This window comes from Pan troglodytes, chromosome 1 (assembly GCF_028858775.2).
Source record: "Pan troglodytes isolate AG18354 chromosome 1, NHGRI_mPanTro3-v2.0_pri, whole genome shotgun sequence".
Classification (NCBI taxonomy): domain Eukaryota; kingdom Metazoa; phylum Chordata; class Mammalia; order Primates; family Hominidae; genus Pan; species Pan troglodytes.
The window spans coordinates 90,181,314-90,200,609 of NC_072398.2; the positions used below are offsets into that span (position 1 = coordinate 90,181,314).

At 38.8% G+C, this 19,296-nt stretch overlaps 2 protein-coding genes across 13 annotated transcripts in view; one reads left to right on the forward strand and one right to left on the reverse strand.

The window, feature by feature from the left end:
* IFI16 (interferon gamma inducible protein 16) overlaps window positions 1-18,767 on the reverse strand; it is a 50,859-nt gene extending 32,092 nt beyond the window's left edge. For 3 of the 12 annotated variants that reach the window (XR_010152170.1, XR_010152178.1, XR_010152172.1), the window contains exons 1-5: window positions 8,875-9,153; window positions 4,104-4,388; window positions 2,918-3,033; window positions 2,208-2,375; window positions 263-685 (exon numbers count right to left, since the gene is read on the reverse strand). Coding sequence is in view for 9 of the 12 variants with exons in the window: in XM_054687371.1 (XP_054543346.1) it covers window positions 263-685; window positions 2,208-2,375; window positions 2,918-3,033; window positions 4,104-4,380 (984 nt within the window). In the remaining 3 variants the exon portion in view is untranslated. Of the gene's footprint in view, window positions 1-262; window positions 686-2,207; window positions 2,376-2,917; window positions 3,034-4,103; window positions 4,389-8,874; window positions 9,173-9,811; window positions 10,112-13,013; window positions 13,269-18,076; window positions 18,153-18,661 lie in introns of those variants that run through there. The other 9 variants (XM_054687371.1, XM_009435194.4, XM_063796280.1 and 6 more) reach the window with 7 other exon arrangements.
* Window positions 18,749-19,090, forward strand: PYDC5 (pyrin domain containing 5). Its single transcript, XM_054687399.1, has one exon. It carries the CDS (start codon window positions 18,749-18,751, stop codon window positions 19,088-19,090), a length of 342 nt encoding a protein of 113 aa, XP_054543374.1.
* The last annotated feature ends 206 nt before the right edge of the window (window positions 19,091-19,296 follow it).

Sequence of the window (19,296 nt, forward strand, 5' to 3'; positions counted from 1 at the left end):
TAAAGTCTTAAGGTTTCTCAGTGAACATTACTGTAAAGACTAAAGTTTAATGCTCTGGGAAGGAGAACATGGGAAAGAAACATTAACAGGTCCCCTAATCCCAGTCTTATCTTCAGAGAAGTCTTTATCCACCTGTCATTAGTCTTCAGAGTCCTGGATTCTAATATCCAGTTTATAGGCAAAGCTTCATCTCACACATCAAGACTTTTAATTTCAGGTGTTGTTGGTGGAAAAATGAAACGAAACAATTTTGAGGACTTACCTTATGTAGCATAAATACTCCATATACAATATTTCCTGAAGCTTGTTTGTGAAGAATATCAATCTTCAGAGTTTCCTTTGCTCTGTTGATGATTTTATTTGGAACCTCAAACGTTTGGTTAGGACCAGCTTCAGATACAGTAGATTTTTCATTGACCTCTAGGAGGCTATCATATTCCAAATAATCTGATATGATGATGATTTTCTTTCCATTGAATTTCTCCTTCAAGCTGGTGTTTAAAACCTTCACATGGAAGAACTGTGTCTGTGTAGCCACTGTAGCATGAAACATTATTTTTTTCTCCATTTCTGGGGTCTCATATTCAAATGGCTTTGTTGTACTCAGTACCTTCACTATCACTGGGCCTTTTTGGAGAACATTTCTTCTGGGAGTTACCTGACATTTGGCCACTGTTTTCGGGTTCTGTGTATGATAGCACAGGAGAACAAAGAAAAATGTCTAATTGAGAAATACAGAACTGCTATTCAGTGACCTCAGTATAACACAGGGCCCCAAAACTTGCACAGATGTTTAGAGCTGGAGTCAGGTTAGAGAGGGATTGCGAGCCAGGGCAGAAGATATCTTAAACTGGTACGATAGCAAGATGAAGTAACAGAGGAGACCATATAGTGAAAAGATGACCTTTCTGTAAACAGAATCATCCTTAAGAAATAAAGCATAAGAGCAACATAAGACCAGTGGATACTGAAAGCCAGTGTCATGAAGTAACTTAATAAATTTTAGGGCCAGGCGCGGTGGCTCACACCTGTAATCTCAGCACTTTGAAACGCTGAGGCGGGTGGATCACCTGAGATCAGGAGTTTGAGACCAGCCTGGCCAACATGGTGAAACCCTGGCACTACTAAAAGTACAAAAATTAGCTGAGTGTAGTGGCAGGCGCTTGTAATCCCAGCTACCTGGGAGGCTGAGGCAGGAGAATCACTTGAACCTGGGAGGTGGAGGCTGCAGTGAGCCGAGATTATGCCACGGCACTTCAGCCTGGGTGACACAGCGAGACTCTGTCTCAACAACAACAACAACAATAAATAAATAAATAAATTTTAGAATGAAATAATTTCTTATACTATTTCTCTTACCAGCTTAAAGTGCCAGAGCCTAAAAATAGACAAAGTTAAATGACATTTAAAATGATCAATACTAAAAAAAAATAAAAATAAAATAAAAAATGAAAAATGGTGCCCACCACAAACTATAGACACAAAGAGTGTTCAGTTATCACCAGTGTAGACAGGGCAATTTAAAGAGCACATTTCATAGTGTTCCTACCCAAGATTCAGTTTGCTTACAGCAGGTGAGAACACAAGTAGGATAAACCCCTCAGAATGCCATCATCTCAGTAGGTTCAGGCTGGAGAAACTCTACAGAGTGTCATTCCCACCACCATAGCCTTTCTCAGTGTCAGGGCTCTAGCAGGTAGCATGCTAACAGAAACCTGGGGCTCAGAGTGGGTTTTCTTTAACATCTTTACTCTTTAACATCCCAGTCTCCTTGAACTGCAATAGAACAGTTTTAATGCAGGGGAGGTTGTTTAATCTATAAGAAAAAGAGCTGAGGGTGTGGATAACCTCATTCACAAACTAGCAGGTGCTGGAGAGGTCTGACATGGAATACTATAGTGAACCAAGGGAAGAGGTATGAAGGACATGGGAGCAGTAGACAGTGAGCCCACAGCTGACAGTTCTGTACTGCATAGCTCTCTCTCCCTTCCCCAAACAACACAGAACAGAAAACTTCCTGCAGTCAGAGATAATGTCAAGTTCATCAAGTATCCCTGTGAAAGCAAAAGATCAAAATGTAGTGGTTTCTCAATATGTACATTGGATTAACTAGCAAATTATCGATGCAATTTTTAAGTAACCGGTGAAATCAGTCCTTTACTTTGGGTTGAAAAAAACAAAGCAAAATGGGACCAGGAAGAGTGTACCTCAGTTGAAGAAGTGTTGGGTGGAGCTGATAATGAGGTCTTGGGAGATGGGGAACGGCCCATGGCTGTGGACATGCCGGCTCCTGCAGGAGAGGGAGGCTGAGTCTGTTTCTCGGACACCTTACTCCCTTTGGGTCCAGCCTTTTCTTTGGTTGATTTTTTTCTTTTCTGAAAGTGGTTTGATTTTCCTGTTATTCGTTTTCAGTGCCAAATGAAGTAGAGCACATTTTCATTATTGGATAGCAGTTTTATTATTCCTAAGATGTTTCTTGGAAACTTGAGAGGTTGCTGCCCATCTCTCGCCAGTTTAAGAGATGGGCATAGATGGTTTCATTAAACGAAGAAAGAGGAGAATGTTATACACATTATTTCTCTAATTATTTCTGTTATGGGATGTGCTGACTTGGGATTAGAGAAACTAGGTTTTTATACACATGGACAAAGTACTTACCTGATTCTCACGTTGACACTCCACTCTACTAGAATGAAGGTATCACATTTATGTTATATATATTTACATTATGTTTACTCATGTGTTTGGTGCATTGCTTTGAGCATCAATAAGATGATCAATTATCATACAATTTGGTAAATCTGAAACTTGATGGGAAACATGAAGAAATAACTGCCTGCTGGAGAGATTGAGTGGAAGAGCCGTAGCAGAGCTTCCTCTGTGGGACTTGAAGCCTGCTCCTCTTCCTGAAGCTTACCTGAGCTCCAGGAGTTGCCTCTGCTCCTTCAGTTTTGACAGTGCTGCTTGTGGAGGGTGCAGGTGAAGTAGCATCCACTTCCTTCTTCCTCTTTCTTGATAGGGCTGGTCCTTTTACTGGAATAGATTCAATTTTATTCCCAACCAATGCAGAAAAAAGGAAGACATATAAACGATCTCCGACAGCTGAAGCAGTTTCAATACAATTTGCTCTCAGTTCCTGCTTGAGGGTTCAGCTGTGCTTTAGTCTAGCTCTACTGCATTAGCCCAGCCTGGCCTTAAGGAGACCAGCAGTCACAAGACAGGAACAAGCACTGACTCATGCTCCTCAGCACTTTCCTCACTCCTCCCCTGTGCACTGAGCACATGCTTCCTGTTCTCTGAACTCCATGTGCTTCAGTTAACCCTTTCCCCACTCCTCCCCTGTGCACTGAGCACATGCTTCCTGTTCTCTGAACTCCATGTGCTTCAGTTAACCCTTTCCCCACTCCTCCCCTGTGCACTGAGCACATGCTTCCTGTTCTCTGAACTCCATGTGCTTCAGTTAACCCTTTCCCAATGCGGTTCTCCGATCATTTTGTTTTAAAAACTAATGTTTTCATGATGCAGACTGCTAGGTCACATTCCCCAGGTAAAGATATTCAAATTATAGAAACCAGCCAAAGGTTTCCATGAGGAAGGATATACTGATTTTGGACTTAGACTTTTTCAAATCCTTTTTTTTAACTTGATATAACAAGAGGGGAGATCACACTTCTGAGAGGCAGGCTCACATGTAAGTATTGCATTTTTTTAAATTATAAAGGGTAGTGATGGGTTAAATGGTCTCAATAGAACAGATACATTCATTGGCTAAATGTACATATCTTGAATTTAAACAGTTTTTATGATTTTATTATTATATAATCTTTCTAATGTACTGGAAGTCTCAGTCCCCCTTCAACTCCCTCTCACTTTTGTTCTTTCACTGATCCCAAATATACATTCTGAAATACTTCAATCTACACCAGTAATGGAATGCACTAAGTTGTCAACTTGTTGGCCTCTGAAGTACCAACATTGTCTCAGCTGTTGAGTCACAAACTGGGGAAAACACATCTCAAGTATGTCTGAGGTGGGGCTCTAATCAATGTTGGGGAGGGTTTGGGGATGGTTGCAGGGAGTGGGTGTTCCCTCTTCCCAATTACCTTTTAACTTTTCTTTTTTAAGAGTTTCAGCCAGGTCTTCAAGCGTTGGTATATCTTTGAAAATTTGTATTAGTTTGCCCAAACCAGCATCACCTCGGAACTTTTCTTCCATCAAGTCAGCAATCTGAATTTTGTCATACTCTTCTCTCATTTTTAAATTAAGTTTTAAATCGTTGCTCAGTAAGGACTTAACCATTCTAAAATGATAATCATTGATGACCTCTAATCCTTTCAGTAGAACAATGTTCTTGTATTTTTTTTCCATCTTTACAGACATAAGTGAGCCTACAAGAGAAAATGGTATATACAGTGTTACACATGTATACAGACAATTTAAAAGATGTATGCCTATGTGAGTGAGTGGCCCATATGAAAGAGTTGTTCATGAATATGTGTGATAAAGAAGGACTCAACGACCAAATGTGTTACTGTAGAAATTGAGTGAAGAACTGCTGGGTTAGGAATGTCTAAGAAATTATTCCCATTGCATGAGAATAGTTGAGTTGGGTCCAGTTGTTAGAGGGAGGTCTGAGAACAAGCAATTGCCTCAGTGTTAAGAGTATGAGCTCTGCAGTGTCAAAGCCCTTGGTTCCTCTTCTTATCCTTTACTGGGGCTGAAGCCTATTCCCCAAATCCTGCTTGTTGTTTCTTAAATCTTCCCACACCCAGTATGACTGGAGCGGCCTAGGTGTAAATGGGCTGCAGCCTCCCACCTTATATGAATAACTTTCTGCTACAGCGCTACAGTTTCATGCTGTGGCACCGACCCTATTCTCCTTGACTCTTCCCTAGTTGGCTTTCATTAGCATCCTCCCTTCTTTGGTGCTAGACCATGGCTTCTGTTCTCTGTACCCATAAAACCATAACTTTGCTGAAAATCTGCATGCTTTCTAGTGCAGCATCACAGTATTTATTCACTGAAATGATTTTATTGGTGGTTTTATTTTTCTTCTTTCAGACTTGATTTGTCTAATTATTTCTTTTCGCACAATCAGTTTTCTCTCGATAAGCCACATTTATATTCCACTGAAATCCTTCAATATTTCTCCTTTTTCTTCCCCAAAATTCCTTGCTTCCTATACTGTCTCAGAAAGTGTTGAATAAGCTGCATCTTTTTTACTTCTAGTACTTTTGTATTCCTTGTATCTATGCTTCACAAAGATGCCGGACACCTTGTGTCTTCATGCCTCATGACTTTGCTAGTTCCTTCTTACTGCCTGGAAAGCCATTCCCACATTTCTTTCTTTGACTACTTCCCATACAACCTTAAGACTCAACTGAGGCTTTGTCTCCTGGTAGATTTCAGAGTCTCCTTATGGACAGAGTGTCACTACTCTTGACCTCTTAACACCTGTACACTTCCATGATGACAGTGCAAGGTATGGATTCCAAAACTTTTAAATTAATGAATTTTTTAATTTTAGGAATGATGTCTTTGTGTATAACCAAGATATCTAAATTTCAGGGGCTATTAATTGGGCCAGGCGCAGTGGCTCACGCCTGTAATTCCAGCATGTTGGGAGGCCGAGGTGGTCGAATCACAAGTTCTGGAGATCAAAAGCATCATGGCTAACACAGTGAGACCTCGTTTCCACTAAAAATACCAAAAATTAGCCAGGTGTGGTGGCAAGCGCTTGCAGTCCCAGCTACTCGGGAGGCTGAGGCAGGAGAATTGCTTGAACCCAGGAGACGGAGGTTGCAGTGAGCAGAGATCGTGCCACTACACTCCAGCCTGGGTGACAGAGTGAGACTCCGTCAAAAAAAAAAAAAAAAAAAAAGAGCTTCCTTCTTACGAGAACATGAGGATCCTTGGACTGAAAAGGTCCAGAGAATGAAGGGAAAATCTATACAAAAACACATTATAGTGAAACTGAAGAATATAATGAACAAAAATACTCTGTAAGCCTTCGTTAATGAGGAATAGATCACCTACAAAGATTCAAGAATCAAATTGCAAGTGAATCTCTATATCAAAACTGCCTGAAGCAGGACAATGGAGTTATTTTTATATAATGTTGGTCCAAAGTTCCATATCAATTGCAAAACCAAAAAAAATTTTCAATGGAAAGTTTTGACTTATTTTGTGAGTGTGCTAGAAACAATAAGTTCATCTTCAAACTTTCCTGTTCTTTCCTGTTCTGTAAACAACCCTTCCTTCCTTTGCCACCCCAGACATGCCTTCCCGCCTAATTGGTACGGGACAGTGTCTTCCTTCCCGCCTAATTAGCCCTATAGAATTTAAAGCAGTAGCCAATCCGGTCGGCTTAGACTGTGCATTGTGACTGACGCAGGCAGCACCCTTCTGTAGAAGCAAATATGCTTTGCTGAGAAATTTCCTGTTTAAGTGCTGGTTTTTCTTTGTGGCACTGAGCACTTGTTTCCAACAAATGTGACAGCACAATTTATTTGCAAAGTAAAACCAGATTTGGGATGACAGTAGGCTATGTATAATCTTTATTTCACTGAAATGTGAACATTCACATGTTTTGTTTTGCAATATTAGTGCTTTTGATTTTGGACTAATTATTTATATCCCAATGGAGTTTCTAGTAAGACACTATTTAGAATATATACACTAAATAGCCTTTCTGAAGCCTCCAGATTCTTAACTTCAAAATGTATCTAGCTCCACAGCACAGAAGAGGTGCTTTCATCTTGTCTTAAGGGAAAATATAATTTTACATTTTAGAGTTTTAATTTAGGCAAAATGATATTTAAATAGAAGAGTCTCAAAAATTATTTTGTGATACTCAGGGCCTCAGTCTTTTTGCAAGACAAAGACTCATACCACAAGAAAACATCTATTGAAAATAATATTTAATAGGAAAACAATGAATAAAAATAAAAATTCTGCCAGCCAAAAGATAAGAAGAGTGAAAAATAAACTTTTTTAGGTGTTCCTAATGTCTTACAAAGAAAACCCTGATCAAAGATAAGAGACAACAGCATGGTAAAGGGAGGGAAGAAAAAGAACATGACAATTCACTAAAGCAATTGTCTTAGATAGTGAGATGATATAGAAGTGTCATAAATTGAAGTAAAGACAGCAGATTGTTAATTACCAGCATATACCTAAAAGGTCTGACCTGTTAAGTGACAACTTTCATCAAATTTGATTTAAGAAATCTACATATATATTGTTAACAAAAGGTGAAAAAAATTGTTAAAAATTATCTTGCAAGGAATAACTCAAGAAAGCCAGTTTATCTATGTTTGTGTAATTTTAAATATACCTTAAGCCCAAAAGTAACTTCAGATACCACATAATGATAAAAGTTTCAACTCCTAGAAAATTATGTTTTAGTTATGAATTTATCTAATTTATCTAATGATATTATTTATTATTTTATAGTGCTTCATGGTACTATAATTAGTATATATTTCTCTTCATATACACACATGTACAGACATCACTACACACATATATTTATATGTGTGTACCTGTTTGTATACATGATTATATATACATATATTTGTGTGTGAATGTATATTATATATACACATAACATGTATGTGATTGTGAGAGCACTACAAAGAAAAAAAAAATTTTTTTTTTGAGACAGAGCCTTGCTCTGTCACCCAGGCTGGTGTGTAGTGGCACAGTCTCGGCTCACTGCAACCTCTGCCTCCTGGTTCAAGCGATTCTCCTGCCTCAGTCTCCTGAGTAGCTGGGATTACAGGCACACATGACCATACCCGGCTAATTATTGTATTTTTAATAGAGACAGGGTTTCGCCATGCTGGCCAGGCTGGTCTGGAACTCCTGACGTCAAGTGATCGGCTCGCCTTGGTCTCCCAAAGTACTGGGATTACAGGCATGAACCTCTGTGCCCAGCCAAAAAAGCAAACTTTATAATAGGAGATTTCAGTTTATGCTTCAATTACTAAATGAACAAGGTGAAAAAATCTGTAATGATATAATAAATTTGAACAACGTAATTAACAACATTTATCTAATAAAATTCTGAAAACGACATTTAAGAATCTCACATTCCATTTAAGCACACATGAAATATTGTACCAGGCTATAGAAAACATCTTTTAAAAATTTGAAAAGTAAACAATAGTAACCTTTTCCTAATTGCCTTCCCCTCCACTCCCCTGTACCTTGCCACAAGGAAAAAAAAATCATTAACTTTCAGGAGGGCAGAGAGTAATTCCAAAATGATTGAAATTCTGCCCCTAGCACCCGGTGTAGAATGGAGCTAAAGTAAAGGATCAATATACTTATGAAAATATTAAGACACCATGTGCTTGAATAACTGTGTTTGTGAAACTGAAAAAAATTTTCTACTCTGTGTACATTTGTTATGTTTTGTAAAATTGGGATGATGTCATATAATACATCTCTATGCTCAGATATGTGTTTTACTTAATATTCTTTCATGATACTTTTTTCATGTCACTATCTTGAGAACCCACCACAGCTACCGAGTTTCCAACACTTCTTCCAGCCAAAATAACAGAAGCCCTCTTCTAAGTACCAACTTATGCCAATACACACTCGGATAATTAATTTTAAAATCTGCAACGGTCAAAATGCATTTTCTCTTGTTCAGTCCTCAGTTGTGGTGGAATAGAAGATGCCTGTTATCTTCCTAAGTAAATGAAGGATTCATATCAAGCAACTCAGTTTTCACTTTTCTGAATACTCAGCCCTACTCCCATCATCCCATGACCCTGAATAACCAATACTGATTGTCCCCTTGTGATTCTGGGGACTTCAAGGAAGGAACAAGATCATATTTACAAAATCAGGAACAGTACTCACCTCACTGGAAATTTTTTCAACAGTAGTCCAGATCTTGAGATCTTCAGAAATGCAGGAATCAATGCTTATTTTGTGTGAGGGGGGAGATAAATCAGTAAAGTTCCCAGAAACGGAACCGCAGGATGTTGTAATCTCCAGAAACGCTAAGAAAATGAAGTATCTGCAAAGATAACAAGGAAAAAAGGCCTTGGTTGAGTCACTTAGTTAGCTGACTAGTGCTGGCTTGCTCCTATTCTGCTATTGCCCCAGAGAAAATGGAGTAGGAAACAATGTAGAGACTCCTCCCACCAGTGTTTTTAGCTTTCGTTTCTGTTAGTCAGAGAAAATGAACAGTTTCCTGGCAAGGGCTGGAGCATGTGGTGAAGGGAAAGGGGGGATGAAAAATTACTTTAATGGGTACAGTTAACATTTTTCGGGTGATGTGTACACTGAAATCTCTGACTTCACCAATATGGCATATATCCATGTAACGAAATTACACTTGTATCTCATAAATGTATATAAACACAAATAAGTTTTTTTTCTTACAAAATTCGATAGCTGAAAGGAGTTCCAACATTAGAACTTTCTTACCCAGCAGACTTACATGTGAGTCATTAGAGACTTATATTCCCTTAAATGATGCTCAAATATAAGAGAAGCAACATGGCTTCTTCTCCCCTCCTTTCCTGTGCACAGAGTGGCAGTGGCAGGAGGAGATCTTGGTAGGAGCATCTATTGCTACCAATACTTTACTGCATCTCCTGGTTGGGGAAATGTCTGCTATGAAATCGCTATTTGTTTAAATACTACCTGAAGTATTCATCCAATTATTAATAACTGACAAACCTGGGCTTTCCAGATCAGAAAGTCATTATGAATATGTAAATCCTTCCTTAAATTTATATGAAGGAGTTTAACACTAGCTGTCCTCTTGACCATGACTAGGTTACTTTACCTCAATGATTAGATTCACGAATGCTCAGATTTTCTGCATTATTCCTGGATAAACAAACGTGGATAGTGGACTCTCAACATGACAGCATCGAAGCCTTGAAAATCCTGGAAAATGCACTGAACTTCTGGTAGTGTGAGGAGTCTGTTTAATCCTCTGCTCAGCAGTGTATTTTTCTCTGTTAAGGACAGTGGGTGCCCTTTAGCGTGCTGTAACCCCAGGATGTCAAATAAATGGCATCAACTAGCAGATGATGTGGTGTTAACCCAGCAGCAGATCTGCAAGCAGGATGTGGTCATGAGTGGAAAAGGGGCCCCATAGACTGTTAATATGTACTGTCCAAGGCCATCTACAGAGCAAAAGAAAGCTGATTGTTTTAATCCAAACTAGGGCCATGAAGTGAATAGCTGAATTCTGGATTTGAAACCGTATGAATAACTTTATCAAAAAAGGAGTAAGTCAAGAAAAAGCAAAGAGGATCTGGAATGATGGCCATAAACATCTCTGGGTGTTCGTGATAATCTTTTACTGGCTTTAGGGTACTCTTTACGTGGATACATTGAGTTGGCCTTAAGGCAGTAGGTAGAGAAGGATATTAAGGCAGTCACTGGGAACCCCAATCCAGAGGTCAAAGGGTAGAGAACCCTTGGAAGTTATGACCCTTCAAAACATTTTCTGCCTTTTACTTACAATCATTTTATATGCAGTAATGTCCTCAATTGGGACTCCAGCATACAACACACAAACTGCTGTCACCTATAAGGGCAACTCAGGACAATGCTCCATAATTCATACCGCAAAGATGAAATTTTCATAGATGAAGCAAAGAAATGCTTAAAAATGTGCATTTTCCCCCACTTTGTGGCAGTGGCCAACAATTGTAATTTGTGCTATCATACAGAAAAGTCATTAGTAGAATATACAAAAATTCCTGATAAAGCAAAAAATGTGAATATATATACATATATATAAATTATGTAGCTATATTATTACAGTGACTAAATTTATATTAATCAGGCATTATTCTGAATAAAATCTCTCAATTACGTACCTATTTTTGAACAATGAGGGTTCCATTTCTCTCTTTATGACAAAAAGCAGCTTACTATTTTACCTTTCTGGCCTCATTTTCCATACTGTTCCACATATACCAAAGTTTTAGCTGTGCAGAAACATTTATGTCACTTCACACTTTAGAGTATTTGTAGGTGACATTTCTCCTGTCAGTATTGCAAATGTCTTTACCTTGCTAAGAACAAAAAGACCTATTGCACACTGGTTTTTCATGATGCAATAGACTGTGGTATATGCATTGTTCACTTGTTTTGCAAATCAACTCTATGCAGCAAAGTTTCCCCTTTTTAGAGAAGACTACTATCTTAGTTGATTTGGGTCTTCTGGATGCTGAGGGTTCCAAGATCAAGGATGGCCAATTTAGTTTCTGGTATGAGCCCTCTTCCTGGCTTGCACATAGCCATATATTTATGCGGGGTCCTCACCTAGTGGTGAGAGAGAGAGAGAGCACTCTCTGATACCTCTTCTTATAAGGGTGCTAATCACATTATGAGGACCCCACCCTCATAAACTACCCACCAAAGTCCTCGTTTTCAAATATCATCACACTGGGAGGTTATGGCTTCATCATATGAATTTAGGTAACATAATCCAGTGTGTAGCAGTAATTGAAGCTATTTTCTAAAAACTAGGTGACTAGTTAGTGTTGGAGCCAGATTCAAACCAGATCTACCTTATTCCAAAGCCCATGCACTTGAATGCTAAGCAAAATTACTTCCTTGATTTACTAATTTCTACACATATTTTTTTCTTTAGCAAAACATCCATGTCCTTTTAAGCTTGTGTGAATGTCATTTTCTTCATTATTTCTTTACAGATTCTCCACTTAACAATATTAGCACAAGGGCATTGTTTGGGTTCTCATGCTTCCTGCTGGGGCTGGACCTTTGCTGTTAAGACACAGAATCTGATTTTCCCAAAGCCTAAACCGAAGTATTTTCTTTTTTGGAATACTAACATTTGTCTCTCCAACTCTCACATGAATGGAACCATGAATTTCAGATAATGGCTTTGATGTTTTGTCCATTGATTCTCAGTTGAAATTAGAAGTCAAAGTTTATCTCTTTCGTCACACTTGGTTTTGTGCTGTTTCCTTTTCCCCACTACTTCCATTTTTTTCTGTATTATCTTGTATTTCCTAGATTGTGTTCTACTTAACATATGTATTTTGTGATTAAAATTAAAGTATATTATTATATGATAGGGTTAAAGGCCAATTCAATTCTATAAACAAACTAAGTGTCAGAAATGCAAAATAACACAAAATTACGGACATAAAAGATGGGAGAAGTTTATGGTGCAAATACCTATCGCCTTGGTCTTTTGTTTGTTTGTTTGTTTTTTGGCACTTGCACCAAGGGTGAATGTAGTTAAATAGGTGGTTATCGGGAAAACGCCCTGCTGGACTAAGAACCACCGTATATTGAAATGCCTAACCTTGTTTTTACTCTAACTCGTTACTTTGAATTTTGTCCTGCTTTTCTCTTTAATCACCCAGCCTTGCTTCTCATGTAAATAAGACTCTCTCTAGCTGGGAAGGTCGGACAAACTCCAATTGACCCCTTAATTTGCAAGACACTAAGGGCTCCTTACCCAACCCCCTTTAGTAAGGAGTTGGCCTGGGTAAACAGATCCTCAGCATTTCAAAAGAGCCCAATTAACTGATAAGGTAGTAACACCAACAATGTATGAAGTTCCCAGGATTTTTCTCAAAAAGATAACAACATAAAACCTTGAGTTTATGTCTATGTCGTGTCCGGCATAGACCCTATATCTAATTATAATGAAAGATTTACAACCTTGCACCTGGTACCGTTGCTCTTCTTGTAACCATTTGTCTTTTAAGGCATGTTTTTGCTTCTGTAGAATTATTGCATTTGAGTCCCCCTCCCCTTCCTAAACCTGGGTATAAGTTAATCAAGCCCCTTCCTCGGGGCCGAGAGAATTTTGAGCATTAGCCGTCTCTTTGGCCACCGGCTTAATAAAGGACTCTTAATTCGTCTCAAAGTGTGGCGTATTTTCTTAACTCGCTTGGGTACAACAATATAAGCACAAGGCAAGCTCAGACCAAAGAAGAGGCAGACCACTCCTGGCTGGTTGGTAGTCAAAGATCTAGATAGCAGAAACTTACACAGGAGGCAGTCTTAAACGGGAACAAGAGAAGTCAGATCTCCACCTCGCAGTGCACGCCTGAGTAGTTTTTCAGACAGTGAGAAGAAAGGAGGAAGGAAAAGCTGGTGGGGGGGGCTGAGGGGTGGGGATAGCTATACCGATAGTGCCTTAGGCCATCTGGTTGCTCTCTTAATCTATTTACTTCCTGCTTAAATGGATTGTTTGAGCTTCCTTCAATCTGTTCCACATTGCTAAGGAGTGGGAGGATGTTCCTGGAAGCAGCAGTCATCTTGGCGCCAGTATGCATTTTCCAGTGGGACTGCAGCCTCCTACAATTCAATTTAAGCTCAGTTCCCAGAACACGTTTTCACAACAATGCCATTCCTTCCCCTCCAACCTCAATGCTTCTCTCAGCCAGTCCTTCCTTGAAATTTTGTAGTTTCTGTATTGCAGTTTTGTATTCTACTTTTCCTGTTGCTCAAAGCTAATGCCATAAACTCCAGACAACTCTGTTGGCAGAAAGAGCTTCTGTAGTTCTAGGGATGACCTCTTTACTTTGGAGTGGCATAAAAGAGACTCAGTGTTGAGGCAGGAGAGGAGAGTGAATGCATATGGAAACCTGGGGAGTGATGTGAACCAGTCATGATATACTGTACAAGGCCAGAGTTGGCATCATTCATCTCATGTTTATTGCATATCTCATGGAGAAAATATGAGTGAAAGAAGTTTCTGGTTCATGAAAACTCCTGTTCTCTGACCCTCCCTGTAATAGACATGCATACTTACCCACTGTCTTAGTCCATTTAGTGCGGCTGTAATGGAATACTATAGACTGGGTAATTTATACAGAACAGAAATGTATTTCTCACAGTACTTGAGGTGGAAGTCCAAGGTCAAGCATCAGTATCTGGTGAGGCCTTCTTGCTGTGTCCTCACATGACAAATGGGGCGAATTCACCCCCTACAAGCCCGTTAGAGTGGCATTAATCAGTCTATTTACGTGAGTGAAATTCTCATGATCTAAATAAATACCTCCCATTTGGCCCAAGCTCCCAACACTGTTGCATTGGGTACTAAGTTTCAACATTATTTTTGAAGGGGGTAAAAACATTGATAGTTTCTACTTCTCCGGCTTTATCTCTGCTATCTTCATTCTTTATTTGCTTATTTTATCTAAAACTGTTCTCCAGAAAGCATTCTTTGAGGATCTTTACTAGATTGATAATTTCTTCACTCTGTTTAATTTCAGGACTTCACTTTGGCTGTCAAAATTTCCCTTGATATAATTTATCTCTAAAATTGAAGATGAGATTCTCTACTGTTGTCAGTAATGAACTCTCCACCCTAAACATCTGGTTTTGGGAATTTTTTTTCTTTTGAGACGGAGTCTTGCTCTGTTGTGATGGCACGATCTCGGCTCACTGCAACCTCTGCCTCCCAGGTTCAAGTGATTCTCCTGCTTCAGCCTCCTAAGTAGCCAGAATTACACGCATGCACCATCAAGCCTAGCTAATTTCTGTATTTTCAGTAAAGACAAGGTTTCACCATGTTGGCCAGGCTGGTCTCAAACTCCTGATCTCAAGTGACCCACCCACCTCGGCCTCCCAAAGTGCTGGGATTAGAGGCGTGAGTCACGATGCCCGGCTGGTTTTGGGAATTCTTACCCCAAATTACTAAAATCTATAATTTACTCAGATTTACTTAGCAATAAGGGCAAAATTAACTGAAATTTAGATTTCTTAACCTTTTTTTTTCTTTTGGAGATAAGGTCTTGCCATGTTGCCCAGGCTGATCTCAAACTCCAGAGCTCAAACAATCTACCTACCTCAGCCTCCCAAAGTGCTGGGATTACAGGCATAAGCCACCACATCCATCCTTAATATTTTGGCTGGAATTTGGGTATTAATATATTAAGAAGAGAGAAATAAAATTTACAAGTAATGGAAAAGTGGTGTTTGAATATTTCCTTTTATGTTTCAGATTAAGGGTTGACAATCTTCTTTGGTTCAAGGAAAGAAACTGCTGTTCACACAAATAAGTGCTTCTATGTGTTTGAATGTTTAAGGTATCAAGTCATGAGTGTCAGAAATGCAAAATAATACAGAATTGGCCGGGCCCGGTAGCTCACGCCTATAATCCCAGCACTTTGGGAGGCTGAGGCGGGCGGATCACAAGGTCAGGAGATCGAGACCATCCTGGCTAACACAGTGAAACCCCGTCTCTACTAAAAATACAAAAAATTAGCTGGGCATGGTGGCGGGCGCCTGTAGTCCCAGCTACTCGGGAGGCTGAGGCAGGAGAATGGTGTGAACCCAGGAGGCGGAGCTTGCAGCGAGCCGAGCTCATGCCACTGCACTCCAGCCTGGGCGACAGAGAGAGACTCCGTCTCAAAACATAATAATAATAATAATACATAGTTATGGACATGCAAGATAGGAGAAGTTTATGGTGCAAATACCTATCGCCTTGGTCTTTTTGTTCCCTAACTCAGTGACAGGTGGCTAACTGCTCCGTAGGCTGATAGAGCCAAAACGTGATTCCAGCCTAAGAATCACAAAAGAGCAAAACAGAGAAGGGATTACTTAGGTAACAGATATCGAGCTCCTTTAGGAATTTGGAATATGGCAAGTTATTTCTTCTTAGCTTTATGGCAGTAATTTGTTATGTGATTTTGTAATTGCAGAATATTATGACATAGCCAGAATAAAAATACATCTATTGTCTAAATAGATGACTGGATTCACCAGTTAAATTATCGTGAAAAAATAACTAATAGCAGAAACATTAAAATAAACCATGCGATTTTCTATCAGCTTAGTCTGAAAGTTCACACAAATTCAATTACTTGAAGTTTCCCTGCAATACACCATGTTTTACTTCCTTCTTAGAATCTAGGGTATCTTGCACAGTGGAACCATAGGAAGTTGGATTACTCCCACCAGAGATGGAAGTTTCCAAATTTTCCACTTTTATTAAATATATGTTATATATTTGGCATAATGCCTTGGATTTTGAAAAGCCTTCTTAACCTTGCTGTCTTTTGAAATTATTCTACAAGTAGATAGATATGGTTTGATTATAATTTTGCTTTTTATCGATGCTATTTCTGGCTTGAACATCCCTCTTCAAGAATGTGCAGTGAGGACATTTGCTCTGTGCATTCTCAGGTAACTCTGGCTCTTGAGTAATGAAGCCATATGGATGAATAGAGCCTAGGAAGTAGAGATTCCCAGGGCTTAAGTCTTAGATGGGATGCCTAGACAGTTGATTCAACATATGTTTATTTAACAAATGTTTATTGAGGACCTACTACTCTAGGTGGTAGGAGTACAGCAATAAACAGCACACAAATGCTTGACCACAAGGCACTTCTATTTCAGCAGGCTGGCCATTAAAGAATAAACAAATAGCTACAGCATTTATACTATAATGTCATATATAATATAATGCTTATATATTACAAGCAGATAAGTGCTATGAAGAAATACAAATGGTATGAGGTAATAGACAGTAATGGTATCATGTGCTATTTTGCAGCATGTGTTCATTGAAGGATGAGCTTAGAAAAAAACAATTAAGCGGAAATCTGAACAGAGTGAAGGAGCAAGCTTTGCCAATATTCTGGTTGAAAAGAAATAAATGATTTGACAAAGAAAATAATTGCTAATGCTTCAATTATAACACTACTATATATCTGAGGGTTGGTGTTTTTGAAGCAAATAACACTAGTTTTTTTTTCTTTCTTTTTTAATTTTTTTAAACAGGGAATCATTCCATACTCTCTGTATGATAAGCAGGCAGTTGGCATAAGAAAAAGCAGAGCTCCTGGATTCAGAAGACTTGAATTCAGTAATTTGTACTGTCTTTTACTAGCTGTTTGGTTCCAGGTAACTCATGCCACCTAATTTAAAATGTAACAGTTGGGAGACTATAATAAATGCCAGCTGTTTTGTATCAGGCATACCATGCTGTGTATTTACAACCCAGAGATAGGAATTATCATCCCCATTCAGAGATGATTATATGCTCCCTCAACATTTTCTTTTCTTTGTGTCTTCCAGGCTTCATGTGAAAGCACTTTGTACACAGTAAGGTGCTACCCAGTGTCAGCTGTTATGCATGGTACAGGACCACACTTCTCAACTACAGTGTGTACACCCCTGGGTCATGAAGCCACCAAATCAATTGTCTGCATTTTCTTTGGGTATACATTTTACCCTATAGCAAATACTTTAAAATATGTTTTAAGTAAACAGATATCATGGAGTAAAATGTAAATTTTATATTTATGTGATAAAAGGTGTCTTAATTTTCTTATATATAAATTGTTATTGATATGTGAATGTTAGCACGTAATAGGGTTGTAGGAGGGTTGCATTCTTATAGATAAGTAGGGAAACATGCTGAGTTGACTGTGTTTAGCATATAATAGATGCTCAGGAAATGCAAATTTCCTTCTTTTCTTTCACTGGTAAGACAGGGGCGTTCATGTAGTTTAATCATTTTAAGTATTTGAAATGTGTTCCTTATTTTGAAAATGTCCCTTAAAATACTTTATAAATACTTTCAATTTTTGCTTATAAATTCTACATGTATAAGTAGAGTTTCTCTAGCTATCACCTGTCTATAGGAAAAAACAATAAGTTCATATTAAAAGTAATAACTCAGAATTCATTAACATTGTCTCTATCAATGGGAGCCTCCCCTAAAAGTCACAGTTGGTTATCTTCAGCTCATAAACATCCTTTCTTGTTCTTGGCTCAAGTCCTCTACCATATAGGTTGCTACTTTTAAAGTAAAATTACTAAATACTGGTAATTTTGAGCACCTGTTCATATGTGTGTTGGACATTTGAGTAACGTGGTTATTCATACCTATTGTCCATTTTTCACATGGGCTGTACAAATGGGACAATATGTAGTTCTACACACATTCTGAATTACATACATTGCCTATGTTTTCTTTCAGGATTTGGAAGTATTATGTTTTTCTTTTTTATAAAGAAATTTAGAGTTTACATGCAATCAAATAAACTTTCCCTTCCTGACTTGCACCTTTTGTGCTTAAGACGCCTTCCCCTACCTCAACGTGTTGAGATTATCCTGTTTTCTTCTAATGGGTTACTGGTCACATTAGGTCTTCAATGTGCTACACACTTTAAATAATCAGATCTCTGTGACTCAGAGGAGAACTCACTCATCAACCAGGGGATGGCACTGAGCCATTCATGAGGGATCCACCCCCATGAGCCAAGCACTTCCCGTCAAGCCCCACCTCCAACACTGGGAATCACATTTCAGCATGAGATTTGGGGAAAATAAATATCCAAACCATATAAATATGATTCCAAAAACATGATCCATGAAAGAAGAAATTGAAAAATTGAGCTTTATCTACTGTATACATGTCAAAAAATTTAAATTGCACACCTGAAATATGTGCATTGTGTTGTATGTCAGTTATGCCTGAATAACTCTGTTTTAAAAATAACAGGAAAATGGATCCCATTTTCTAAGAATTCTGGAGGTGGTTGTATACCCTCTGAAGATGTCTTTCCCAGGAAGAAGGACTATCTTGCTTAAAAAGTTACTTCTTATATTTCATCAAAATCTCTTTTACTATACTGTAAACATTTTATTTTCCCTTTAAAAAATAGTAACAGCTCACCTTGCTTCATTTTGAATGTTGAATCACTTTTGGTGGTATAATCTTACATAGTTTGGATTCCTTATAAGCTGATCCTAAAGTCGTGAGATGGAGAGTAAATATAAGGAGATACTCTTGCTAACCAGCCTGGATAACATCACCGATGAGGAACTGGATAGGTGTAAGTGCTTTCTTCCAGATGACTTTAATATTGCCACAGGCAAACTGCATACTGGAAACAGCACGAGTAGCCAACTTGATTTAAAACGCTGGCGTGGTGTCTGCAGTGAGGAAGACGGTATTTTTCAGAAGCTGAATTATATGCTTGTGGCAAAATGTCTTCGGGAAGAGCAGGAAACAGGTATATGTGGGAGTCCCTCATCTGCCCGGTCCGTTTCTCAGTCAAGACTTGGCCTTTCCTTTCATGGCATTTCTGGGAATGCATGTTGATGAGGGAAACGGGATGACACTAAGCTATTCATGAAGGATCCACCCCCGTGATCCAGACACCTCCCATCAGGCCCCACCTCCAACACTAGGGATTGCATTTCAGCATGAAAGTCCCCCAGGGAAGGCTGCTGGAAGTTGTTTGCTAACTTACTACACCAGCCTCGTTGCCCCCTTTTACTGAGAAATCACTCCTAGGAAGTGTTTGT